The 27,607-nt window shown below is 58.6% G+C and overlaps 1 protein-coding gene and 1 pseudogene across 1 annotated transcript; both read right to left on the reverse strand.

The window, feature by feature from the left end:
* Positions 1-890: 890 nt before the first annotated feature.
* ANO7 (anoctamin 7) lies at positions 891-27,312 on the reverse strand. The gene is made up of 25 exons (XM_067739923.1): positions 27,208-27,312; positions 18,398-18,583; positions 17,636-17,743; positions 16,972-17,118; positions 16,634-16,707; positions 16,009-16,066; positions 15,048-15,211; positions 14,327-14,505; positions 14,057-14,221; positions 13,888-13,940; positions 13,350-13,547; positions 10,523-10,577; positions 10,320-10,393; positions 9,603-9,701; positions 9,420-9,522; positions 9,100-9,161; positions 8,435-8,590; positions 8,134-8,298; positions 5,266-5,461; positions 4,108-4,236; positions 3,759-3,964; positions 3,527-3,618; positions 1,503-1,566; positions 1,335-1,415; positions 891-977 (listed from the first exon to the last, which is right to left on the reverse strand). Exons 1-25 carry the CDS (start codon positions 27,310-27,312, stop codon positions 891-893), a joined length of 3,006 nt encoding a protein of 1,001 aa, XP_067596024.1.
* Positions 24,650-25,125, reverse strand: LOC137225719 (NADH dehydrogenase [ubiquinone] 1 alpha subcomplex subunit 5 pseudogene; annotated as a pseudogene).
* Positions 27,313-27,607: the final 295 nt, after the last annotated feature.

The following is a 27,607-nucleotide window of genomic DNA, read 5'->3' on the forward strand; positions in this document are numbered from 1 at the left end:
CAAACCTTCCCCATCTGGGCGCTCGCTGCCCGGAGAGAAGGGGTGCCCACTCCTCAGAGCGCACCGTCTGGGGGAGTCAAGTGGTACCACAGGAGGAGAGGAAAGGGCGGCTCAGAGGCTGTGGACAGGCTGGAAGGGAAAGGGGCTCGAGATGAGAAGACAGACCTGCAGGCCTTGTGGGGACGGGGCGGGGGTGGTGGGCAGACTCCCAGCAGGTTTCGCAAGACGCTGCGTGGACAGGGTGGGAAGGGGCGGGGCTGGTCTGGAGAGGGGACACCGCCATCTGAGGGAGAGCACGTGCAGGGAGCACGGGAGAGAAGACAGAGGACAGGAGATGAGCCTCACCGAAGGGCTGAGGGGGATGGAAGTGTGAATGGAGCAGCCCGTGGTAGAAGCCACCTCCTATGCCTGCCAGGCGATGGGGAAGGGGCAGGGGCTGGAAGGACCGGAGCCGTCCTGCCCCAGGGGAGTGAGGAGACAGCACTGGTCCGTGGGGCTGGGCAGGAGCTGCCTGATACCCCCGGACACAGCATGCCCAGCGCTCCAGGTACCACGCTGCAGTTGGCCGGCCGTGGGCGCCACAGCAGGCCTGAGGGGCCAGGAGACAGGCTGTGGCCTCTGAGGGTGGTGAGCCTTTGACAGCTCCGCATCTCCCCCCCGCCCTCCAGGTGGGGCTGCTCTCAGGGCGACCCCTTTGCCTCTGGCTCCTGGCAGCCTAGGCTCGTGGGCCCAGATTCATCTCTGAGCCCGAGGGCTGGTCCTTCCGCCCCGTTTGTTCCACCAAGAACCTGTTTTCAGGAAAGGGCAGAGAAGGGGGAGCAGGACAGCGGCAGAGCACCGGGGGCTGGGGCGCTCACCTCGTCCTCGGCTAGCGCCTGCTTGGCCAGGTACTACTCCCGCTTCACCTTGATCTCCACAGATCCGGGGATGTCATGCGCCAAGAGGTCAAGGACCCGGCCGATGGAGAACACCACGTGCTGCGGGCAAAACAAGTGCCCAGGGTGGCCTTCGTGGGGCACCTGCTCCTCAGGTGTGGGTTGAGCGGACAGCAAGCATCAGTGCAGAAAAGGAAACTCCCGGAAGAGGCAGAGGCCACAGCGACAGAGACCACCCCCCGGCTTCCGTGGGACACTCCGCAGTGCCCAGGGCATTCTGACGTCCACACAACTGGAGACAGAGGCCAGGCAGGGAAGGGATGCAGAGGACTGTGATCTGAACAAGGTGACACAGCAGTGAGCGCCCTTGGTCACGCCAACCCCTGCATACCTTGTGCTGGGATTAGGCAAAGTACTGGGGGTGGGGAGCGGGGCCCACCATGCTGGTGCCTCACACACGATGATGAAGGCCAGGTGGATAGCCAGAAGATTCCAGTAGGTCCGGGCATGATGTCCATCATCCCCCCGAAAGCCCGATACCTGCAGGAGACATGGGGCTCAGTGGGGAGCCGGGCTGAGGGTGCCAAACACACTTCTCAGCTCCTCCTCCTCACCGGCTGGGCTTACCAGCGAGGGTACTGGGAGCAGGGAATGTCCCCACACAGGCTGCCCGGCCAGCTCCTTTGCTATCCTGAGCACGACACTGGGCTTTGCTGGCTAGTTCAGATTGAATGGTCATCTTGCTGTCCTTTCATGTCCTCCGTATTTCTGTGTTGTGGTAACAGCATTACCAGGGCCAACTTTGTCGGAAAAGAAAAAAGCCAAAAATCTTGAAAATAAAAATTCCCCAAAGAATGGGCTATACTTAAAGTGGCTAAACGAGACACGACAGAAGGGACACATCGTGGGAGCTGGAAGACAATTACGCAGTGCTGAGGCCCAGAAAGACAGACAAATAGGAGAGAGTGCTCAAGACACATGGGGGAATGGAGATGCTCCAACAGCAGAGAAGGTCAGGGAGCGTGGAGAATCACTGCCTGAAGGAATAGAATGCGGCTGTTCCAGAACTAAAGAAAGGCATCACTCTAGATCGGTAGCACCTGCTGAGTCTCGGTCAGAAACTTAAATAAGCCCTTCCGTGACAGGCCTGTTAGTGACACAAATGAAGGAAAAGGAAAAAGTCTTAAACGCAACGAATGCTTCTAACAAGAAAAGCCAGTGCACGAAAGAGAAATATTTAGAAAGAGCTGAGGGAAAATAATGCTTAACCTAGATTTTTATACCTGCCATTTGAAGGACAAAATGAACATACTTAAGAGTTCACCAGCCACACCGTTCCTGAAAGTGCCTATTAAAGGATAAACTTCAGGGAGAAGAAAAATGAACTCAGAGGAAAGACAATGCATAAGAAAACACTGTAGCCACAGAAGTTAATGAAATACACCAGAGTTGTGATTAACAAGTGACTAAAAGTGTTTTGTCTTCTTCTAGTAGTAAAATTAAAATCTGAACAACAAAGCTTAGAAGCCTGACCTAATGGGTATATGTAGAACCTTGCTCCAAAATTAATAAAGATTCTGTTTAGGTTCACTTGAAACGTATGCAAAAATCCATTGTGACCAGCAGATCCTAAAGGGAGACTCAACAAATGTGAGGTTTACATCAGGTCAACTCTTCAGGCTCTCTGACCTCCGTGCAGTTAAACCACAAATGATTTTTTAAAAGTAGCAAAAACAAAACTCTGTGTGTTTGGGAAATTACTTTCCTAAGTGATTCATGGATAAATAGGTAAATCACAATTGAAGTGATGAAATATTTAGAAGTGAAGGATAGAAGTATTATCAACACTAGTGGAATGAAGCTTTTAAAAAGTTTGTTCAGGGGCTTCCCTGGTGGTGCAGTGGTTAAGAATCTGCCTGCCAATGCAGGGGAGACGGGTTCGAGCCCTGGTCCGGGAAGATCCCACATGCCATGGAGCAACTAAGCCCATGCGCCACAACTACTGAGCCTGTGCTCTGGAGCCCGCGAGCCACAACTACTGAAGCCCGCACGCCTACAGCCCGTGCTCCGCAACAAGAGAAGCCACTGCAATGAGAAGCCCGTGCACTGCAACGAAGAGTAGCCCCTGCTCGCCGCAACTAAGAGAAAGCCCACGCACAGCAACAAAGACCCAAAGCAGCCAAAAATAAATAAATTTATAAAAAGTATGTTCAAATAAATTTATAGACACAATTTGTTTATTAAAACCCAAGAAGTCTGAAACGAGTTAAGGTTTCAACTCAGAAAATTGATTTTCAAGAGGAAATACATGTACTATATCTGGAAAGAAGATGGGGCCATAACTACAAAATGAGGTCTTAAGAGAATATAAGTTCATGTCGTTACATTCTAAAGCTTAACTGAAACAGTTTTCCGTAAAAACAAATACTAAATACCAAAACTGACTCAAGAAGAACTAGAAAAAGAAAAGAAGCTTGTATCCATGGAAGGAATGGGGTTGGTGATCAAGATCCCTCCCGCAGGGCAGCAACCGGACCGGCGGGGCTCCGGAGGCGGGAAGGAGGCGGGAAGCCAGGGGCGCGAGGCCCTCCCAGCCTGGCCCCTCCGGGTGGGAGCCCCGCCCAGCCCCGCCCAGCCCCGCCCCGCCTCACCTGCACGTGCGGTTGTGCGCTGCGGCTAAAGCGGGCGGGGCGCGCGCCAGCGTGAAGTTGACGAAGCCGCGCAGGTTGCGGGCGCGGCTCCACTGGTAGTAGGCGCGCGGCGGGAAGTCGGACGAGAAGGCCAGTAGGAAGGCCCGGGCGACCGGCGGGGCCGCGCGCCCCGCCCCGCCCCGCCCGGCCCCGCTCTCCCCGGCGGACACCCCGGGCAGGCCCGCGCGCTCACGTTGCTGATGACCGCCGGGCGGGTGATGCCCGCCAGGTTGGGGAAGCAGATGCCGATGCCTTGCGCGCGCTCGGCCAGGGGGCGCCGGCGCTCGCGGACGAACTTGCGCGCGTGCAGGCGGATCTCCACCCGGTTGTTGAGCAGGGCGAAGAGCGGCGCGAGGAGGCAGGCGGCAACGAAGACGGTGATGAAGCCGGACTGCAGCACTGCGGGGGTCGGTGGTCGCCTCCAGGCCCTCCGGTAGCCACGGCCCGCGAACCCTGACCCCTGCCCGCCCGGTTGCAGCTGGTGGTAAGGGCCACGCGTGCCTGCGACCGATGGCCGACACTGCCCACCGTAAACCCTTCACTTGCGCCTTTCAGGGGAAGCCCCTGACTGTGCACAGCAGCCCCGGCCTCTGGCCTTTCCTGCTCCTCCTGATGGTACTCATCCCGCAGGCTCGGCTGCAGGGCTCCTTCCTTCAGGAAGCCTCCCCGGACTGCTGTCACAGAGTTGGATGCGTTTCTGGCTGGTCATGGGCCACCCCATCTCCCTGAGGTCAGGGACTCTTAACAGTCCTCCCCACTGCTTGGCTCACCCTGGCAGGAGTGGCAGTAGAATCTGCCTCTGATTCTAGGGCTGATTCTAGGAAGGGGCTCCTTGAAAGGGGTTCCTGGCTCTTAGGTATAATTCCTAAGGAGAGCATGGGGTCCCATTGCCTTTTGTCCAGTGGAGTAGAGACACAAGGTCAGCCGGCTCACATTATCATGAAAAACCATGTTTCTCCCTTGTGAGCCTTCTGCTCCCTTTTACCCACAGAACGATGCCACTACTGCCACCCCTTTTGCTTTGGCTGCCGGGGAGCTCAGAGCTGCCGGGGAGCTCACAGCAATGTGTTGGCTCAGATGCAGCACTTCAGATTGTGCCATGATTCTCTCCCCTGTCATCAAAGAGAAGGGCCTGGCTGCAGGGACCAGTGCCCGCATTAGATGCGGACTCTGGCCTCAAAAACTGCAGTCACCTCATGCAGGGAATGAGCCCCAGGCATAGGCCTCCACCTGGCAAGGGCACTGGAGGGTCCAGCAAAGAGTGCGGGCATTGAGAAAATGTCTGGAGAAAATCAACTCCCCAGAGGTGTAACCTTACCTCTCAGGGGGCCTTTGCCCTCACCCCCAGGGCTGACTCTCCTGCGTACCCCACTTCTCATTTCCTACGGGGGGCTCTGGCCCAGGCTTTCCAGGGCGGGTTGAGATTAAGGCCACTCCAAGGGAGCCCCATCAACTGCCCAGGTCCTCTTCCAAACCCCAGTGCCCAGGATGCTGCCACTGCTGCCCTCAGCCAGGCTTTCCTGGGCGCTCCCCACTCTGGCCGCCACAATTCCTGATCTTTGCAGGCCTGGCTCCATCAGGGACCCCTACATCATGTTTCAAGGCAGATGTAGGCAGGAATGCTGAGGCTGGAAGCCCCCTCAGTAGTGCGGCTGCCCCTCCCCGCGCACGGTGGCTGTGGCCACCGCCATGGCTCCTACCCATCTCAAGGTGCCCGTCAAAGGGGCCCTGGAAGGGCAGAAGCTCGTAGTCTGCCTGCCTCCTAGGGCACCTGGCCAGCCCTGCCTTCCTCTCCTTGGAGCAGAGCCGGGACCTCTGCCACCAGCCCCGTAGCTCCCTGGAGACAGAAACCCCCAGGACGATGGCCCCGTCCTCCCAAGCCGGGTCCTGGTCACTCTGCAAGCAAAGGGCAGCAAGGGGAGGAGGGTCTGGGGCCACAGGGTGGGCAGTGCGAGGGTGAGGCCTTCCGCTCCTGCGGCAGCAGGGGTGGCGGCGAGGGCGTGCCAAGCTCCCCAGCAGAGCTCTCAGGCAAGTCAGCATCACTCGTAGGAGATCTAGGGGCATTGATTCCTCCGGGGAGCTGTGTCAGGGCTGGGAGGGAGCGGATGAGGACAGTGGGGCACGTGTGTGTGCATGTGTGTCGCTCGCTAGCCCAGCTACACCTGCCTGTTGCTTGAATTCAGCTTCCCGGTACCACCTGCCCTGAGAGTCAGGGCCACGCCCACAGAGGGCACGTGGCTTGGCCAAGGTCTGAAGCCACGGTTTCGGTTGCCCGGGGGAGTTGCCAGGGAGCGGCCATCACAGGGAGATCGGGTGTGTGGGGATGCTGGAGGGCGTCCAGGTTGAGTCCAGCCTCGGGCCAGATAAGAGGCCATGCCTGGACAGGCCATTGCAAGGGCTCTGCATGGGAGGGGCGCCAGTGCTGCCAGTGGGTGGCACTGGGGAGGTGGGACCCCAGTGTCCCCGTTAAGAACGCCCCCGGCCCAGCCACAGTGGGCTGCAGACAGGATGGACTGGCATGGATGGGGCAGGGCCCGGGAACCCAGGCCTCCTCCCCTCCAAAGCTGGCCCCTGGGCAGGAGAACTCAAGCACCTGCTGCAACTACATGGGGTGGAGGTGGCAGAGCGCCTGTGGGGCAGGTGGCTGGGGCCGACCCTCCCCCTACACAGCACTGGAGTCACTGGGGTCCAGGAGGGGCCGGGCCTGCCTTCCCCCCAACCTCTTCTCCCAGCTGGGGCTGGACTGGGGGCTGTGGCCTCAGACACTTCCGGGTCCCACGGTCCCTGGGTGCTTCCCAGGGACGGGTTGGGGTGGGTGACTCGCGGGACCAGAATCTCCTGCACGTTGCAAATGATCTGCTTGCCCACCGTGATGACCAGGAGCTCCTGTGCCAACTCAGTGAGGCAGCCTCCAGCCGCACACTACAGCATCAGGGCTCCAGATTACCTTGTGGGAGGGACCAGCCTCACGGCTGCCTATCCTTCTCTATGCCTCGAAGGTGGCCCCTGCCATGCCCTCATCTCCCTTTCAGACATGCCAGGGGCACCTTGAGGACGGCAGAGACCCTCCTTCCCTCCCTCCCGCTTCCTGACCTCATTCAAGCCCCCACAGTCTTCCCCAGGTCCCGCGGGCGGACTGTCACGGGAACACCAGAAGCACGGCCATACGGCAACCCTGGGCTCTTTTGGGAACCCACATGGGGTTGACCCTAGCCTGTGGCTCCAGGGAGGACCCAGGATTCAGGCAGGCCTCACCAATCAGTGACCTGATCAAGCCAGTGAGAGGTGGGCCTGGGGCTTTTATGGGGAGCTTGTGGGACAGCATGCCTTGCACTGGCTACTAAGCTAGAGGGTGTCGTCCTGTGCTCTTGGGATATCAGCCCCACACTGCAGCATGTCTTCCCTACCAGGTGAGGAGAGCCTGCCTGAGGACACAGCCAATGCTTGGGAAAGCAGTGCAACATTGTTGAAACACCTGGATCCAGCCATACCTGAGTTCACAGAGTCCTGTATTTTCAACAGAGGAGCCAGTGAAACTCCATTTTTTGTTGAAACCATTTTGAGTTGGGAACTTTTCCCACTGATAACCGATAACAAAGCTGCCTGACTGCTGTGTGTCATGTGCAGTCATGCCCCGAGTTGTGGTCCCATCTGCCCTGTCCCTGGAAAACCCCTCCCCTCTCATGCGAAAATGGAGAGTGTCCCTTGGGGGTCAGTCACTTTGCAGGCAGCTGTCGGGTTGGGTCACGGCCCAGACCCATGGGAAGTTGCTGTTCTCCATCAGGGAGAAGAGGGTCTTTCGGGTGAGGTGCTCCACAGGAGCTGTTGGACTCCCACCCGGGTCTCCTTGGCCCAGCCTAGAGGCCACCTGTGGACTGTTCAAGACACCCATTCATGCTGCTTCGGGGTGTGCTTGGCCCTCAGCCAGTAAGGAACCACAGGCACATTTTGAGGGATTTTCTACAATGTCTCAGAGGGCGTGGGGCAGGGTTGAGCTCATAAGCCCACAGTGGTGACCCCCCCCTCAAGTACTCGTGGGTGCACCTCCTTCTGCACAGCCCCTGCCCCTTGCATGCTTCCCAGGGTGACACCCACACCCGTTACTTGAATCCGGGTCTTTGCCTGGGCGTCCGCTCTGGGGGAACCCACCCTCCTACAGTGATTCTTCATCCTGCACAAACCAGCTTCCACTTTCTGGAAAAACAGGTTCACCCTGGCTCTCAAAGCTGCTGGGCCATGCAGGTGAGCCTGCTTGTGCTTGGGGGGTGGGGCGAGGGGCGCCTTGGGGAGAAGCCCCGTGAGGGTCGCCAGCCTCTGCACCCACAATGTGCCAGCCGAGCTCGTGGCCGTGACAGCGGCTCACGGTCCATCCCTGTGACTGGCGCTCGGCTCAGGTGTGAATCGGGTGCCAACGGGGACACGTGGATTGTGAGTGTTCCGTGGACGGCTGTCCCGAGTGGGGTCTGGGAAGGGGCAGAGCGGTGCGCAGGGGTTGGAGGGGCGGGGGCAGAAGAGCGGCTGACGGAAGGCGAAGGGAGCACCACACGGCGGGGTCCTCGCGCGCCCACCTCCTCGCTGCGGACCCCAGGCGAGGTGTGGTAGTTGCCCGGGTAGCCCACGAACCTAGGGGCGAACCATGCCTCTGCTCCCGCGGCCGCCTGCAGCCCACCTGGCGGAAGCACGAGGGGCACCACGTGCCGGACTCCTGCGCCGCCCCCGCCTTCCCCGAGTGCCTAGAGCCCACAGTGGGCGGGGTGAGGGCGTGACCGACGGCCAGGCCGTGCGTGGCGTGGCGGGGCAGAGAGCGGTGTGGGTGTGGCCGGATGGGGGCGGGGCCTAGGGTCAAGGTGTGGGTGGGTCCAGATGGGCGCGGTCGCTGTGGGCGTGACAGGGGGCGTGGCCAGGCAGGGCGCTGCGGGTGCCGCGCGCTGACCTGCCCTTGAAGAAGGCGATGTGGATGGGTGAGGAGAAGTTGACGAACTGGAAGATGAACACGTTGAGGGTGAAGGTGTCCTCGAACGTGGTCTAGGTCCGGTGCGTCTGTGCGGCACAGCGAGCGCCTGTCGTCAGCACTTCACTGGCGCAGGGAGTGCGGAGAGGGCCGCGTCGCCCGGGTCTTTTAAAGAAATTCATTCAAGAAGGGGGCCAAGTGTGGCGTTACTGAATTTCTAACTGCAAAAGCATCTAAAGGCGTTATGTCGGTAAAGGAAGAGCTGGGGCAAGTGACAATAAAAAGTAACATGATGCGGCCCGGGAAAGCGGACTGGGGCACAGGTCTGGGGGGCTGGGCGGAGAGGGTGTCCAGCAAGCAGGTGCTGAGGTGGAGGTGGGAGCATAAACGGTGAGTTGGAGGAAAATCCTGAGGCCGGAGGGGGACACACAGCCGTACCGTTGCAGGAACGTTACCGCTGGCTCCCCCAGGGCCCTGTCCCTGGACCCCCACCTGGAGCCTCTCCCCGGGCCGCCTGCCCACCCCACATTCTCTCCGCGGCACTCTGGGCCCGCACCAGCCTACCTCGCTGTGCGCTGCTGACCTCTGTCCCTCTCCTAGACCAGGACTGCAACTTGTGCAATTTGTGGAACGGATGGATTTGTCCTTAGGAAATGGAAAGGGGTCAGAGAAAGGGGGGAGAAGCAGGCAGAGACGGGCAAGGATTCCTGCTGATGCGGGGCGAGGCCTGGGGTGCCCCCCTCTCCCCAAACAGAGGCCCTGCTCACTGCCATGTAAGGGACTCTGGGGGGAGGATGTGGCACGTCCCACCCGTGCCTCATTCAGATATGACAAAAGTCATGTTCTGATTCGGTCCAGCAGGGCTGGGTCCCTGGTCAGCACCCAGCCGGCCTCGGCACTCACCCCATTTCGTCAGGACGTGGGCCAGGGCCATGTAGATCTTGGAGAGGTTGAGGATGAAGACAAGGTTCACCATGGACCCCATGAGGCTGGAGACGCGTGACGCCTGATAGGAGACGGCAGGGTGACGGAGGGGTGGATCAGAGCCCCACCCCCACCCCACCAGCAGGAGCAGTGGAAGCTCACCCAGGCTGCGAGGAGGGTGTTGTCTGACCTGGACACCAGGATGGCCATGATGGCCCAGTACAGGACGATGGACCCCAGGCACATGACCATCACGGCCACCTGTGGGGCAGCCCAGCCCCCCCCCCCCCCCACAGCTCCGTCCCTGCTTCCGCCCCTCAGCCAGGCTGTGCTTCCTGCCTCCTTTTAGTGGGGTTGCCAGGCAGTGGGGGGGGGGGCAGGCAGGGAGGGGGGGCAGGCGGGGGGGGCAGGCAGGGAGAGCTAGAGGGTGGGTGACCTCTGGCTATCAAAGGGGCCTCTGTGCACTGTTGTCAGCCCCAGGTGCTCAAGAACCATCCCTCCTTCTCCCCTCCTACTTGGGAATTCCTTGACATCTAAGGGGGTCAATTAGGAAGCCCCTCTGACTGGAAGACAAGACAGGGTGAGGTGGACCCCTGTGCTGGGATTGCCCCCTCCCCCGCCATGCTTGAAAGATGCCCTGGGGGAAACTTTCCCAGAGCCCCCTGCCCGACACACACCTCTTACATCGCAGACCCCCTAACTTGGCCCCTCCCTGGAACCCAGGTACATGGGGGCCTTTCTGAGGACGTCGGGGGTCTTGTGGGTCGCAGAGGAATCGTCAGGCCCCAGCCCCAAGGCAGGAAGGGGGACGCAGCTGCCCCATGAGGCTCAGGAGGGCAGAGGCATGACGGGGGGCGGACGGCAGCGGGGACCCGTCACCATCACCGTGACCACCGTGGAGCCGGCCAGCACGGCGCAGGCGGCTTCTCTTGGGGAGGTAGGGCTCACTCTCACTGGCGACGGGGTTCACAGGTGTTGTGGGAGCTGAGGCGGCAGACTGGGGCCTCGGCCGCTCCTGGAGGGGAGCCGGTGCTTAGCGGGAGTGCGTGCTCAGGGAGCGGCCTCTGTCGGGGGTGACCCACCTCGTAGTGGGAGCAGCCCCAGGACGGTGCCGCCGTGGTCGGAGAGCCGGCTAGCCTGTGGCGGGGGCATGAGGTTCACACGCGCTTGGGACTGGTGGTCCTTTACTCCCTCCTGTCCCTCCCTTTAGGAAAGGCCACACCTGTCCTACGTGTGCCCATCATTGTATTCTGGAGGCAGAGACGCGTTTCCTAGTGCACAGGGAGGGAGGAAGTTTGCCCCAGGAGGGCCCACACCCAGAGTCTCACCTGTACCCAGTTTAGATAATTTAGATGAGATTGGGGACTTTTTGCATTGTTGATATTTAGATGAGATTTTGGACTTAGAGTTGATGCTGCAGTGGGCGAGACTCCAGGGACACTGGGTTGGGGGTAAATGTATTTTGCACATGGGATGGACATAAAATTTTGGGGGCCAGAGGGTGGACTGTAGTGGATGGAACTGTGGCCCCCATAAGATATGTCCACCTGGAACCTCAGAATATAGCCTTACTTGGAAAAAAGGCCTTTGCATGTGTAGTCAGGGTAAGGATCTCCGAATGAGAGCACCCTGGATTAGGGGGACGGCCTAAAACCAATGACAAATCCCTGTAAGAGAAGCGGAGACAGACACAGCGACGCACAGAGGGAGAGGCCACGTGAAGACAGACGCAGAGATGGGAGAGACGCAGCCTCAGCCAGTGGACAGGAGGATTCCTGGCGGCCCCCAGAACCCAGGCCGGAGGCCCAGGTCCAGTTCTCCAGAAGGAACCAGCCCTGCCAACCCTCCATACTGGACTCTGGCCTCCAAAACTGGGAGAAAAGCAATTTGTTGTTTTAAACCCCCCGTTTGTGGTAATTTGTCCCAGCAGTCCTAGGAAACTGGTACAGATGGGTTCCCAGCAGTGTGTCAAAGGTGTCTCTGTCTGTGGGTCCATCCTGGGCACCAGGGCTCGAGGCCCAGTGAGTATGGCATGCCGGTGAGGCCGCTGTTCCCATGGAAAAGCTGACACACCCTGGAAGTGTGCGGGCTGACGGGACCCAGAGGGCTCAGGGACCCCAAGGGGCCCCTCGCCCCGGCCTCTTGAATTCTGCTCAGTCCGGCTGTGCCTGAGAGCTCGGGGGTCGCCAGTTGACCTTCTCGGCCAGCCACACATAATGACAACGATAATAGTGAAAGCTCCAGGTGGACGTCTACTGGTGCAGGCACCCTGCTGAGTGCTGCGGGGGGGGGGGCGGGGGGCGCCAGTTGCAGTCCCAGCCCAGTGGGGACCTTGCCACCCCGGTTACGTAACTCACAGAGGGCTCTGCCTTAGGTGGTGACCGAGCTGGGCTTACGGGTGGGGCGGGGCCAGGACCCAGGGGGCTGCCTTCCTCCCCTCACCTGCCCTCTTACCTGGACCAGCGCACAGGCGCGGGGGAGCAGCCAGAAGGGGCAGAGTCCAGGCAGAGCGGGCACAGCTCCTGCCTTCTGGGCGGGGAGGGCAGCTGTTGGGGCTGGGCAGGCGGCCCTCCCCCAGCCCCGCCCCCTTGCCCCCCTCCTTCCCCACACTGTCTTTGCCAGGCCCAGCATTTCTTTTAAAAATGTATGCAATGATAATTTTGGAGATAACTTCTTGAAATTTCAGCTCCATAGTAGGATAAAACCCAAGCCCAGTTATTTATCTATTGTAAGAAAAGTTTACACTATTGTAAGAAACAAGGGCGAGTGCCAATAAAATTAACCTGCGATCACACCTGTCCACCTGTCAGTCTGGGAGCACACCTGTCTACCTATGTCCACCTGGGATCACCCTGCCTACCTGTGTCCACCTGGGAGCACAACTATCCACCTGTCAGGGAGCGCACCTGTCCACCTGCCAGTCTTCCAGCCAAGCTCGCGGGCAGGACCCTCCATGACATCCTTAAGGCAGGGATGTGCTCAGTGCTCACCTCTATCCCCAGCTCTGCACAGGGCCTGGCACCTGGGGGGTCCCTCTTACTGCACACCCATCTCAGGAGGCAAGGGGCAGGCCTGGGAGCTGAGGGGAGAGGACACTACGTGGGTGCGTCTGAGGACACCATGAGACAGCCCACCAGGGGCACCAGTGGGCCCACCCCACGCCGCTGGCACCAGCCAGCCTGTGTAGAGCCCTGCAGGGGGATGCCGGGCCCAGGCAGGGAAACCCTGGGAGTCGACTGTGAGTGGCCTGGGTACCCAGGGCTGAGCCCCAGGTGGGGGTCTACACAGCCGCACGTCCTCTGGGGACCACATTCAGCCAGCAGGGGTGGGGGCCTTCTAGGAAGCTGGGAGGGGACCGGTCCTCGGGGAGGACACCCCCGGCAGCTCTGGGCACAGCTCTGCCCTCCTCGCCCCACCCGGGACTGTGGACTACCCCCATGTTGACCTCGGCACCTGAGCCCCCAGGGCTCCAGCCCACTGTGCCTCCCACCTCCCGGACCTCCCTTTCCTGAGCCCCATTCACCTCCAACCAGCATGCCCAGGATGGGTGTCCCCTCCTCGAGAGGCACATCACCCACCGGACTCCAGTCCTGGGTGACCGGGGGTCACTGTGGATGCCTCCGGCTCTGCACCCCACCCCACCGTGGCCAGGTCCCTCAGTACCCCCAAGCCCTCAAGCGTGCACCCTGTCTGCCTCTCACGGGTCAAGCCCAGATCCATCCCAGCCCGGTGCCCTGTCTGCCCTGCGTGAGCCAGAGGGAGCTCTGTAAAATGCAAGTCTGCCCAGGACCGAGACGAGGACCCCACCTGTCGCGCCCCCCATGACCCTGTGGTCTGGCCTTGCCCTCCTGGGGCCCCGGCCCTCCCTGCCCCAGATGGAGCCTCAGGTCCTTCACAGGTGGGCTGTGCCTTGGGCGCCAGCGCCCTGGCCACAGCCACGCCCCCGCCGCATCCGGGTCCCCGGAGGCTATGGGTGGCCTCTCCCTGCGTCACCCGAGGCCGGTACACTCCACAAGGGCAGGAACCGCCGCCCTGCACAGCACCCCAGCACTGGTCGCCATCTTGACAGACGTGCGCATGCGCGATTGAGGGCAGGCGCATCGCTATCTTTGGGGCAGGACGGGGGGTGGGGGGGGCGAGACTGTGCTGGGCGGCAGGGTGGGGAGCCCGTGAGGAAAGCGAGGACGGGGGGCCGTCCGGGGCAGACAGCCATCCCAGGGTGCCGGCCTGCCTGGAGGTGAGAGGGCGGCTCTCCCTGGACCCCGGGCAGGGGCGACCTCTGCCAGGTTGGGAGCTCCTGGGGTGGCCCAGGGCTTCCCGGGACATGTCTGGTGGGCCAGGGACACTGGGGGTTGGAGTCAAAAGGGGGCCCTGGCTTGCAGAAGGGGGTTCCCGGTCCATGACCAGCACATGGGGGTGCCCCAGAACGGTCCCAGTGCTGGGTTACCTTATGGGGCCAGGGGGTGGGGCAGGGGCAGGGCTCAGCCAGGGAGTGCTGGCCTAGGAGGGGTCGGCATGGCCGGTGGCTGAGCCCCCGCCACAGCTCCCTTCCTGGGGACACCTGTTAGCAGCTAGGGGCCCAGGAGGCCCCGAGGGGCGGTGGGCACGAGATTCACTGAGCCAGGCGAAGTAGAAGGCCACCTTCTCCCCGAGGTACCTGCGCACATGGTCCAGAAGCTGGTACTTGTGCCACTTGTGCCAGCGGGCCCAGGGCTGGAGCCGGACCTGCCGCTGGGTGAGGCCCAGGGCCCGTGGGCCCTCTGGGGGTGTCGTCAGGGGCCCTGGGGATGAGAAGCGGTCGGGCAGGGAGGATCCAGGCTGGTCTGGGCACCCTACCCCAGCCAGGCACAGTCCAGGTGTGTGGGGGCCTCAGGGCAGGGCGAGACCCACAGGTGGCCGCCGGCCCAGCATGGGCACAAGGCAGACAAAGCCCAGGATGCAGGGTTGCTGCTCAAGGGCAAAAGAGCCACTTTGGGGGCTGGGGGTCCAGGAAGGCCTCTCTGAGGAGGGGACATCTGTGCTGAGCCCCTCGGCCCGGGGTCCGAGTCCAGGGCAGAGGAAGGGCCTGGAGGGGTGGCCCTGGGAGGAGCCAGTGACTGTGGTCCAGAGCGGGCTCCGCGTCTCTGGGTGAGAGTTCTGCCGACCCCGTGCCGTGCAGCCCTGGCCAGCAGGGAGGGCGAGGCCCGCGGAGCGTGATGGAGCCTGAGTGCCCAGGCACTTCCCGGTGCGCGTCCACATTCACCCCCTCGGTGGCTGCCCGGGACCGACTGTCCCCCAGTCACACAGCAGTGGGTGCGGGACTGACCTGGGCCCTGAGGCCCCGCTGCCCCTTCGTGCGGCTCTGGGGGCCTCATGGGGAGTAAACAGCCTCCTAACCGACGCAGTGGCGTTTTGTCAAGGGTGATGGTTTGGCTGACCGAGCCCGGTACGGTGGCAGCTGGCGTGGTGAGCACATCCTCCCCGGGTCTTGTGAGGGGCTCGGTGACCTCCCCATCCCCCCGAGGGAGAGAAGCTGCTCGGGGAGACGACAGGCCGCAGCAGGGCCTGGTGTGCTGCTGCCCCGCATCCCAGGGCAGGACCTGGGGTCCCCCTCATCCAGAAACTCACCCTCTGGTGGCAGCCCGACCACCCTGCCCCGCCCCTGAAGCCCCTGGAATCACGTCGTGCTGGGGGAAGGCTGCGCTGAAGACCCCCTCCCCCAGCGGCTGGTCGATCCCAAACAGGCGCTTCCTCTCGTGGCCGTATGGGGTCTTGGCCAGGACCTCGAACAGCTAGGGGTGGCAGGGATGGCACTGGTCACCTGTCATGTGACAGGGGGGCGGGGACACCCGGGCCCTCCCGTCTTGGGGCTGAGCCCACAGACAGCCTCCCGAGGCTCCTGGCGACAATGGCAAGGGTACACCCAGCTCTTCCTCATGTCACCGGCTCACACAACCCCCAAGGGTGGTGATCGTTCTCACGCTTGGTAGATGGGAGACCTTGGCTGGGACGCTCGGCTCATGGGAGTCGAGTCTGGATTTGAACCCATGCCCTAGCTAAGCGCAGCCCGCCCTGGGTCCTCACTCTGGGCAGGAGTCAGCCTCCACCTGGAGGCCTGTGTCGGGGGCGGCCCAGCCCCTGCTGGGCAGCCCACGTGGCCGGTGCCCTTCGGTTGTCACCAGCCGGTTCTCCTGGGCAGGCCTGTCCCAGGCCCTCCCTCACCATAGGCCAGGCACTGCCCATGCTTCTCAGGGACGCTCAGCCTCTGGTCGGCTCTGCCCGTGGTTCCCGTCCTCACTGACCAACTGGACTCACACCTCCCCAGTCCCCGTGGTCTTGGCAAGTCCCACAGGTTCTTGAAGGTGATACCCATTCGGGGCCCCAGCTGTGCTCCCCTTGTGCAGTGAGGTGGGGGCAGCCTCCAAGCATCCATCCCCTCACCCCCCCGGGGCCCCCAGCCCCGGGACCTCATCCCTCTGGACAGGACAAAGGCGAACCTTCCTGTGTCCGCAGAGGCCTCTGCTGCCCGCTGGGGGCCGGGACGTCTGGGGCCGCAGGCCTCTCAGAGCTGGGTCAGGACCCCACTCACAATCTGGTGCCTGTAGGTGATGGGGAAGAAGGTGGCCTGGTTCTCACTCCCGAGGAACCTGTGGGCTCAGAGTCAGAACTCAGGTGCCTGCACCTCAGCCAGGCCTCAGAGAGCGACCACTGCCACCAGGCGGCATGGGCAGCTCCCGTGTGGGCCTTTTCCTTTCCTGAGGGTATGGCAGGACATCACGGAAATCCCCCCAGGGTAGGGGAGAGTGGACTGCACTTGGGCAGAGGAGCCCACAGGCATCTGCATCCCCTGAAGTTCCGAACTCAGGACCAAAGGCCTCTGGGCGGTGTCTGGTGGTAGCCTGTGTGGACAGGTGGTTGACCAGAGGGCCCTCCCTGGGACACCAGGACCTTGGGGATTCCCTGTGTGGGGACACGTGTGGGTGAGGCTGAATCCTCCCACCAGCCCGGGAAGGAGGTGTCCTCAGCATGGGGGTTTCCAGTGCTGGCCACCCACACGGGTTCCCCCAGGCCTGGACGCTGCCCTAAACTGCCTGCTGGGTGTGTGGCTGTGTGACCTGCTTTGGGCAGTAAAATGTGAATGGGAGAAGGGATCCAGGAGCCAGTGTGGACTGACCGCTTGCATTTTCTGTGTGGGATGGAGCCTGCACTCCCACCTGGGCCCCAGGACACCGTGCCCACCCACCACGGACATGGAGCTGAGCAGGAAGTGGACCTTCACGTCCAGCCACTGAGGTTTGGGGGATGCTCATTCCGCAGCACAACCTGCCTATCTGACTGATACAGGCGACGTGTAGATAATGCAGACATGCACGAAAGCTCACCCACCTGAGACTCCCAGGCCCTGGTTGAAAAGCTCTGGGAAGGAGAGAGTTTAGGGGAAGAGCAGCAGGTTTTGGTTCACTCATTCGTTGATTCTTTCATCCATCCCAGGGCCCTGTGTGAGGCTGTCGGGCGGAGTGGTGGGGCCATCTTACCTGGACAGATTGCTCACTTTGAACTGGCAGGAGTAAGACTTGTGGGGCACGTCGGGCACGTCCTCCAGCAGGATGTTGGGGAACTCCAGCCACTCCAGCAGGCTGGCTGCCCAGTTGGAGGCCTGGTTGGGCAACTCCTGGAAGGAATTGTCAGTTGCCCCTCCCTGTCCTGAGGGGACGCGGACACCAGGTGGTGGGGTGTGGGCGTGTGGGTTTGCAAACCGGGCACCCTGGCTCCCGCCCTCCCCGGCTCTGCTGTGGGCCCTGCAGAAACACCAGGCAAGCCCCTTTCCCTCTCCGGGCCTCTGGCTCCAGGGCTGCTCTGCTGGTCAGCTCTGAGGTCACCTGGGAGCCGCTGCCCCTCCGCCCTGTGCCCCTGCCTGGAGGGGGGCCCAGGTGGCCCGCTCAGAGCCTTGGCCTCTGTGCGCACTGCCCGCCCCTCCCCTGAGCCCACCATGGGGCACCACCCCTCACCCGACTTGGCCACAAGGCTTCCAGGAGCACCGTGGAATTGGCGGGGGTGGGGTGGGGGAGCTGGCAGGGACCCTCGGGGACACGGAGTGGGGAGCCCCCAGGATTGTCAGCACTGGTGGCTGCCCCCGGGAACTGGAGGGCCATCACGAGCGATCCTGGCTGTGGGGGGCCTCCAGGCCCTCTCTGCCCCCCACGTGCCCTGGGTACCTGCAGGGGCAGCTTCAGATGCAGGTCCTCCGCGTAATAGCGGAGCACAGCCCAAGGGGCGCTGAAGAGGTGGTAGCGCACCACGCTGTCCTCGTCCTGGACATCACGCTACTGGGACGGGGGGCTCCGTGAGAGCCTGGGGTGCACGCATGCGTGTACACGTGTGCGCGTGTGGCATGTGCGGTCATCTTTATGCACGTGTGTGCACACGTGTGCGTGCGTGTTTTGTGGGTGCACGTGTGTGTGCATTCACACTCTAAGGAAAAGAGGCATTTCTGTAGCCATGGTAACAGCTCACCAGCGCCGTTTTAAACCTATTTGATAAAAGGCAACTTGCTTCTGTGGGCCTGCCTCTGTGGACCTGGCTTCTGTGGACCTGTGGAAGCCGGCAGGGGGGGCCGCTCCTGTTTGGAAGCCAGCCAAACAGCGACAGTCCCTGCGAGGCCGCCACCTGGCTGTCCTGACGTCCATGGGCAAGAAACTCTGCAGGTAACGAACGCCCATCTGCGCCTTCGACAAGCCACTGGGCATCTGTGTATGTTATGCACGTACAACAGAGGTGTGCACACACGGGCGGGCCTGGCCGTGTGTCTGTGTGCAGGCGCGTGCCAGGCTCTCCTGGAGCCGGAGCCGGGGACTTTCAGTTCCAGGGCCCAGCCTCTCTGCTCGGGGCCCGGCGTCTCTGTCCCAGGGACCGGCGTCTCTGCTGAGTGCACCTGCTTTCCCAAACTGTCCTCTTCAGTGGCTCTCAGCCCTCGCTACCATATCACAGCCATCGGGGTCCCCGAAAGGCCAGAAGCCCAGGGGACAGGCATGGGCGTCCCCAGCTGGCTGTGACATGTGCTGAAAGCTGAGGGCCGCCATCTGGACTGAAGGCTGAGGGCCCTTTGGGCAGCGTGTGGCTTCAGGCAGCGTGGTCCCCGCGCCCAAGGAGGATGCAGCCCAGTTCTGGAAGAAGGTTTGGCAAAGTCATGTGACCGCACCTGTGAGCCACACCGTTTCCGTCGTACAGGGCAGCTTTGCAGCCCCTCCCCGCACCAGGCTGTCAAGTGGATCTGAACCTGGAAAGGGAGGGGTCTTGGCCCCAGTCCCACGGTGTGTATGTCTGCCAACTCTTAAGGCAGCTCTGGAAGGGAGCGCAGCCGGCTGTGGGCCGGGAGGGCGGGCCGCAAGGGCGGCAGGGGCTCACTTCATGCCTGAAGGACAGGAAACAGAACACAAGGTGGAGGGAAAGCCGTGTGGTCAAAACCGACCAGGACACCGTGATGCTGGGACAGCCAGGCCGACAGCGGAAGGGGTTTGCGCGCATGGAAGCGACGAGGAAACGTCCAGGATACAAGCACCAGCACTGATGAGAAAATGCGCCCAGCATTGCTATCGGTGGACGGCCTGATAGCAAAAGGTGCAAAAGACCGTTCGCAGTACTGGAAACACAAAGAGCCCATAAACATGCAAAAATGCTCCATCCCTGTAGGAATCAGGGAAAAGGTGAATTAAAACCGCAGCGAGACACCACTGTACCCCCACCAGGTTGTAAGAACTGACACCACCAAGTGTTGAGAGGAGTTCCCGCTGTCGGCGGTGCAACGTGCCTGGGGACTGGTGTGGCCCTGCACCCCGCCAGCGACCCTACCCGTAGGAGACAGCCCCGTGAGGGCACGGCACAGGTGCACAGCAGCCCATCTTCATAATCACCCCAAACTGGGAAGAAGTCAAATGTCTGTCCACACAAGGACGGAGAGGAAGATAGTGGCTTCTCCACAGCAAGGACAGTGGCCAAGCGGCAGCTGCACCAGCGACGCAGGCGGGCCTCGCGAACACTACGTCAGGAGGAGTGACACTGAGACCTTCCATCAGGTTCAAAGAGACAAAACCAAGCTGTGTTGTTTGGTGACGTGAAATGGGGGCAAAAATGATTTTAAAAAACCCACAACACAAGAATGTGATTAACGTAAAATTCAGGATTGGTTCCTCTGATGGCAGAGCCTGTTCCTGGGGAACAGAGGAAGCCGTGGGAAAGGAGGGTGGAGCGTGCGGGAGACCGAGGGGGTCTAAGTGATGCCAACTGTTGTAACCGACATACTGCATGCAAAAGGACTTCTTCAGCTGTTAAATTCTATAAAAACACAGTTATGATTACAAATGTCACCCCTTGACAAAAGCTTTAACGCTGGAGGTGGGACGGATGAGCGGAAGGTGGCTTCTGAGTTTTCAGGCGGCCTGAGGCTTTGGCCTCCTGCGATGGGTGGGTATTACACTGGCCTGTGGTTAGTGGTTCCATGGGGTGCTCACTGAAGGGTGAGGCCCCCAGCAGGACTCTGGGTCTTCATTTGTTCCACGCCTCGGGACACCACGCCCTCAGGGCTCGTGGGGCAAGGTCACTGAACGAACGCTGAGCCTGGGGCTCCCCAGCTACCCGACGTACCTGGCCCACAGGTACGGGACGCCCAGGCTCCCGGTGGGCAGTAGGATCTGGGCACCGGCCGCTTGGCCTGCTCCTCTGTGTCTCCTTCCCAGGCCCTCCCTGGTCCTTGCTGGGGTGGGAGGGCTCAGGAGGGCTTTCAGGACAGCCCTGCGTTGGACCACGGGGGAAGCTGAGCCCTGGAGAGGGGCTGGGGTCTGCCCTCTGGCTCCTCTGTGGCCCCCATCCCTGCAGAGTGAGCCCCAAACTCCTCAGGAGTCTATGTGGGTCTCGAAGGACTCTGAGTGTGAGTCACATCAGCCTTAGCTCCCTGCCACAGAGACTGTAAAAGCTGGGCAAAGCACAGGAAGCAGTGGATGCCGGGCTAAGGCCCTCGAGAGGAGGGAAGCATTCGTTTCATCTCTCTCCCTCATGGCGTTTCCAAACTGCAGGGCAGGGCCACAGAGCCCAGAGGGAGGTCAGAATCCGGGGCTGCTAAGGGGCCTTGGGCTTGAGGGCTGCTATGTGGAGAGGACGGAGACACAGGTCTGTGAGGAGATCGGGGGGTCCTTGGAGCTGCTGACTCGTTCACGCCCAGAGGCGGCTGCTGCAGGCTGATGGCTAACAGAGACTCAGGAAGCACAGTGCTGGAGCTCCAGCCACACAGGGAGGAGGGAGCCTGTCGGCCCCTCTGGCTTCCCAGCTGAGCCTCCTGGGCGATAGCACAGGGGTGAGGACTTTGCACCTGCGGGATGAGCGCAGAGCTGACACCTGAAACCAAGCTCAGGCCCATCCAGGTGACCTGCCAGTAACTGGACCACCTGCCAAAACAAAGCTCAACACTGTACAGGAGGGTGACAGAGTCAACAGAGACCCAGAGGTGAACCACACAGTGGAGCTATTAGCAGAAAAGGCGCAAAATAATGATGGTTATTAAGTTAAAAGAGAAAAAAAGGGTAAAGAATGGACAAAACGGTCCGATGAACAACTGGACTATTTTGAGAGAGAATTAGAATGTATGAAAAGGAATCAAATGCACGTGCTAAGGTAGCAAAGCGGAGGCTTCCCTGGCGGTCGGTGGTTAAGCCTCCACGCTTCCGCTGCAGGGGGTGCTAGTTCGATCCTTGGTTGGGAATTAATAAGATCCCGCGTGGTGCAGCCCAAAATAAGAAATAAAAGAGCAAAGCACAGCACATGAAATTCAGAGCTCACTGGACGTGTTTAACAGTAGACTAGACTCAACAGAAGACAGGATGCTGAGCTTAAGGAGAGACCAGTAGAAAAAGCGAAGTTCAGAGCAAAAAGAATGGCAAGAACAGAGCAGGGTACAAGAAGGATGGGGTCATGGTCAAAGGCCCAATAGACTGTAATCTGAGAACCAGGAGAGAGTGGGAAAGAAGCAATCTTTGAACAAGAATGTTCAAGAATTTCCAAATCTGATGAAATAAATCAGTTCAAAGGTTCAAAAAGCTCAGTGAGCTCCAAACAGGATTTAAAAACTAGGAAAATCATTGTGCAGCATAGCTCTGCTGTATTAAAGATAGAGAGAAATCTTAAAAGCAGCGAGAAAGAAAACCATGTTTTTTTCAGGGGAAAATAATAAAACAGGCACATGATTTCTCAACTGAAACAACGGAGCCCAAAGACAATGGAACGACATCTTTAAAGGGTGGGGAAAACACTGCAAACTAAAATTCTTTATCCAGTAGAAATGTTCTTCAGAAATGAAGGTTAAGTGAAGATGTTCTCAGACGATCAAAATCTGAGAGATTTAGTCCCAGACACATGCTCTACAGTTAATACTAAAGGGAATTCTTCAGGCTGAAGGGAATACTCTCAGGTGGAAGTGCAGGTATGCAAGAACGAATGAACAGACCAAGAGGATAAATAAACAGGTAAATGTAAAAGTAAGACTCTCTCTGTTTACAGATGGCATGATCTTGTGTATAGAAAATCCCAGAGAAGCCACTACAAACACTATTAGAACTAATAACAGGTCTGGCAAGTTTGCAGGATACAAAATTAACACACAAAACAACTGTATTTCTGTACACTAGCAACAAGCAAGCTGAAAATAAAACAAAGAGAGACAACCCATTTATAACAGCTCCCCCCAAAAACCTGAACAAATTTAACAGCAAAAAAAGTGTAAGATGTACACACTGAAAAGTACCAAATATTGTTGAAATAAGTTGAAGAAGCACTAACTAGATAAACGCAAAAATATCCCATGTGCATGAATGAGAGGACTTAACATTGTGAAGACAGCAGTACTCCCCAGATTGACCTACAGATTCAACACAGTCCCTATCAAAATCTTAGCTGACTTTTTTTTTTTTTTGCAGAAATTGACAAGTTTAAAATTCATATGGAAACACGTGAGACCCAGATTAGCCAAAACGATGTAGAAAAAGGAGAACAAAATTTTAGGACTCACAATTTTTTATTTCAACACTCACTACAAAGATAGGATAAGGGCTTCCCTGGTGGTGCAGTGGTTGAGAGTCCGCCTGCCGATTCAGGGGACGCGGGTTTGTGACCCGGTCTGGGAGGATCCCACATGCCGCAGAGCGGCTGGGCCCGTGAGCCATGGCCGCTGAGCCTGTGCGTCCAGAGCCTGTGCTCTGCAACGGGAGAGGCCACAACAGTGAGAGGCCCGCGTACCGCAAAAAAAAAAAAAAAAAAAAAAAGGATAATCAAGACAGAGTGGCACCAGCATAAGGACAGACATATAGATCAACGGAATATATTTGAGATTTTGAAAATAAACCCATATATTTTATTATCATTTTTTAAAACAAAGAGGTCAACAATTCAATGGGAAAAGAATAGTGACTTCAACAAATGTTGCTGGGACAAGTGAATTTTCACAAGCAAAAGAATGAATTTGGACCCCTACTTCACACCATTTACAAAAATTAACTCAAAGTGGAGTTAAGATGGTAAATTAATAAAATATCTATACCCCAATTTAAAAAAAAAAGAATGGGATGTGTTTATATGTACTGATGTGAAAAGCTTTCTAAAATTTTGTGAAGAACAAAACACAATAGCAGAAATCTAATTTTAAAACACCTACATAAGTGTGTGTGTGTAAAACATCTACATAAGTGTGTGTGTGTGTGTAAAAAAAAAAGATAACAAGTTAAAGATCACAGCCCTAAGGGTTTTTTTGTTTTGTTCTCGGGTTTTTTTTGGCCACACCAAGCAGCTTGTGGGATCTCAGTTCCCCAAACAGGGATTGAACCCAGGCCCTTGGAAGTGAGAGCGCACTGTCCTAACCGCTAGACCGCCAGGGAATTCCCCAGACCTAAGTATAAGGACTAAAATGATAAAACTTTTTAGGAAAAAACATAGTTGTAAGTCTTAATGACCTGGTTTAGGCAATGATTTCTTAGATACGACACCAAAAGCAAGGCAATAAAAGAGAAGATTGGTAAGATGGTCTTCATCAAAATTAAAGACCTATCTGCTTCCAAGCACATCATTAGGAAAGTAAAAAAGGCAACCCATAGACTGGGAGAAAAAATACGTATATGCAAATCATGTGTCTGGTAAGGGACTTGCATCAGAACATAAGAGAACTTTTACAATTCAATGATAAAAAGACAAACAACCCAATTTTTTTAAAAAAATAAATTTATTTATTTATTTATTTTTGGCTGTGCTGGGTCTTCGTTGCTGCACGCGGGCTTTCTCTAGTTGCGGTGAGCGGGGGCTACTCTAAGTTGCTGTGCGTGGGCTTCTCAGTGAGGTGGCTTCTCTTGTTGCAGAGCACAGGCTTCAGTAGTTGTGGCTCGAGGGCTCTAGAGCGCAGGCTCAGTAGTTGTGGTGCACGGGCTTAGTTGCTCCGCGGCACGTGGGATCTTCCCGGAGCAGGGCTCGAACCCGTGTCCCTTGCATTGGCAGGCGGATTCTTAACCACTGTGCCACCAGGGAAGTCCCATAACCCAATTTTTAAATGGGCAAAGATTTTGAATAGACATTTCTCTAAAGAAGATATACAGATTGGCAATAAGCCTATGAAAACATGCTCAGTATCACCAGTCATTAGGGGAATACAAATCAAACCCACAGTGAGATGCCACCCAACAGCCACTCGGACAACTATAATACCAAGACAGACAATAAGAGGTGTTGGATAGAATGTGGAGACATTGGAACCTCATTCATTGCTGGTGGTTTGTAAAATGGGGGTCACGTTGGAAAACAGTTTGACGGTTCCTCAAAATGTTAAACATCGAGTTACCATATGACCTGGAAATTCCACTCAGTGGTATACGCCCCCGCACCCCCAATGAACACTTACATTAACACAAAATCTTGTACGTGATCTCATTGCTGCATTAATCACAATAACCCCCAACATGGAAACAACACAAATGTTTGTCATCACTTCTTTTGGGTATAAACTTAGAAGTGGGATTGCTGGATCATACGGTAATTTTTTTTTTTTTCTGTTTTAAAAAATATTTTTGAAATAATTTGAATGAATGCTCTACAAATCAAAAACCGATTCACAAGTCCCTATTACATAATCAGCAATTTCATCAAGTCTCCTATATATGGTCTGTATCAGTTTTCTTGATTATAAGATGTCAATAATATGGAAATATTTTTAATATAACAGAATATTTAATTACATCAGTTTCCCATAAACACACAAGTCATTTAATGATGTTTATATTGGCCACTTCCATTGGTTGGCAAGAGGCTCTTCCACTAAAGGCTCCCATGGTTTCCACTGCACCATTTTTCTTGCCAGGCTTAGTTCATTTTCAGCCTGAAGAATCACCTCTTCTATTTGGCCTCCCTGAAGTTGCTCTTCTAATTTTGTAACATCTGGCTCCGCTTTAACCATACTCAGCTTCTCAGTTGTAACCTGTTCTGTATACTTCCGGTATGCTGCATTTTTAGGGATTTGTCCAAGAATCTTTGTATACAATATTTTTAGCCTCTCGTGTGGACTCTCACATACAGCCAGTCCCACAAGGCCAGTGGTCTTCTTCAGCAAGCCCGCCATGACGGCCATACGGTAATCCTGTGTTTAATTTTTTGAGGAACCCCTATACCGTTCTCCACCGCAGCCGCGCCGTTTCACCTTCCCGGCGGCAGTGCACGAGGGTTCCAGTTTCTCCACGTCCTCCCCGGCACTTGTTTTCTGTTTCTTTGTTGTCGTTCAACCATTCTAACGGGTGCGAGGTCAGGGCATCTCCTTTTAGCACGGGTCTTTCCGGTGCTGCGTGGAGAGCAGGGCTGGCAGGTGGGCACTGGTGCAGAACTCTGGGGAGATTACGGTGGCTCGGGGCAGACAGGACCCGTGGGGTGGGGAGTGAGGAGAAGTGGATCCGATCCACTTTGAAGGTAGAGAAAGTGTGGGGCGCAAGAGAGCAGAGTCTGAGGTGACTTGGAGTTGGTCCTGAGGCCAGAGCAGGAGGGAGACGGCCGCCCGCTCTGCCCCCGAGCCCCCTCCAGCTCCCCTCATCCGTAGGGACCCCCTTCCTGCTGTGTGCTGTTCACCCCACCCTCCAGCACAGAGGCTGGTACCACAGCTGGCTCCGGAGATGGTGCTGGGCGAGGGAGGGGAGGCCTGGTTCCTGAGGACGGCGGCCTGGGCCCCGTCCTCCCGCTGCCACCCCTGGGTGCCCCATCTGTGTCCCCAGCCCCGGTACCAACACAGGCACGGCTGGCAGATGCTGGGAGGGGCTCACCGGCCCAGGGCTTGGCGGGGCTCCCCACCCTGCCGGTGGCTGCCTGGCGTCCAGCTGGAGGGAAGGAAGTGGGAGGAATGGCAGCTTCTGGCCACGTGGCCAGAGGGGCTCACAGCACACGTGCATCCGGGGGTGAGGCCAGCCCCGGGCCTCTCCGGGGGCTTCCACGGGCCACGGAGCACCTGGGCTGTGGGCAGCACGGGCAGGACCCGGGGCGCCCACCGTGCTGGCCTCCAGAGGCTGGAGAAGAGCTGGATGGCCCCTAAGTGCCCTTCGGATAGGCCGGAGGTGGCCACGGCGCCCAGAGGGTGGAATGCTTCTGCGTTTCTAGGTGTTCCGGGTGAGTGTTTCCCCCGAGGCTATGTTTTGGGGCAGCAGGAAGGGAGGCACCTGTGTCCACTCTCAGGCTGCAGCAGCTGGAGGCTCGAGGCCCCGGAGGACCAGGGAAGAGGAACCTCCCTGGTGGGGACTCCCGGGTCTGGGACCCGGAATCTTCCCCAACAGCCTCACTTGGGGTGTCTGTGGCCCCCCAGGGACAGGGGTGGGAGCCCTAGAGATGGCCAAAGGAGGCCCACAACAGGCTGCCCGGAGGGAGTCTCCTGCAGGCCCCAGGAGGTGTGTTCTTCTCCAGGTTTGACCCAGGGGACAAAGCTTGAACATGAGTGAGCCTGAGGCCAGGCTGAGGCCCTCAGGGTCCTCGGGGCCTCCCAGAGTGGCTGACCTGGGCTCCGGGGGTCGGCTGGAACCTAAGGCAAGGTGGGGCCGGTGTTCCCACCCCAGCAACTTTATCAAAATCATCTGCACTCCCCTGGGCCCAGGGTGACCTAACCTGAACCCCGTCACTAATTTTGATCCTAACTAACCCTAACCTTAACCGAAAACCTACCCTGTCAATAACGTCACCCGTGCAGAGCTCCGAGCCTCGCCCTCACCTAACCCATCGGAAGCTTACCCACGCTCTGACCCTGACCCTGATTCTAAAGCCCATCTCCGCCCTCTGGGGGTTAGGGCCTTCTCTCCCCGTCACTTCTGTGTTCTGATAAACTGGCGGATGCAGAATGAAGCAGACACAGCCCAACAAGCACCCACGGTCTCTACCCAGACCCACCACTGGCCACGTCTGCTGCGCTCACGGCTCTGTTTTTAGGCAACCGCGTCACCCTGGTGCGTTGCTCTGTGTCCCATTCCTTCCCCCTTCGCCGGGGGCCCCACCCGGCCCCGCCCAGCCTGTTCTGAGGGGTGTCTGCTCATCCCTCAGGGTTAAGGGCACCTCCCTCTTCCCTTCGCTGGGGCAGGTGAGGGTTTGGGTGTCGCTGGGGGACGCAGGAGGGAAGACACAGTTGGCATGCATCCGCCCCACCAAGGGCCTGGGGCCATTGTCTCCCGGGTCCCCGCGTCCACCTCCTAACCCTAGAGCAGACCGAGCCTGGACCCGGGGAGGGGAGGAGGGGAGGGGTTACCTCCGAGGCGTTGGCTGTGCTCCCGTGAGAGTCCCCCTTCTCTGCCCCGGCGGCCACGTCGATCAGGACGGCACTGTCCTCTTCCCGGGCCCGTCTGTGCTGCATCCCGCTCTTGCATCCCGCCAGGGCCAGGGCCGGGGTGGGGACGGGTGGGGTAGGAGGGGCACGTGGGGCCCGGTCCCTGTCTCACCGCACAGTCCGCACTTCAGAGGGGAGGACGGGGCTTGGAGCAGGGCTGGGTCCGGCCCGGGAGCAGAGGAAGCCGCCCTAGATTGGGCCCCTGCTCCAGACCAGGGAGACGGGGAGCACAGGGAGGCTGGCCCCGCAGCTGTCTGTCTGCCCACCTGCCCAGGGAGTGCCCGCCTCCCCCTCCGCGTGGCAGGGCCTGGGAAGGCCCGAG

Source organism: Pseudorca crassidens, chromosome 6 (genome assembly GCF_039906515.1).
Source record: "Pseudorca crassidens isolate mPseCra1 chromosome 6, mPseCra1.hap1, whole genome shotgun sequence".
Classification (NCBI taxonomy): domain Eukaryota; kingdom Metazoa; phylum Chordata; class Mammalia; order Artiodactyla; family Delphinidae; genus Pseudorca; species Pseudorca crassidens.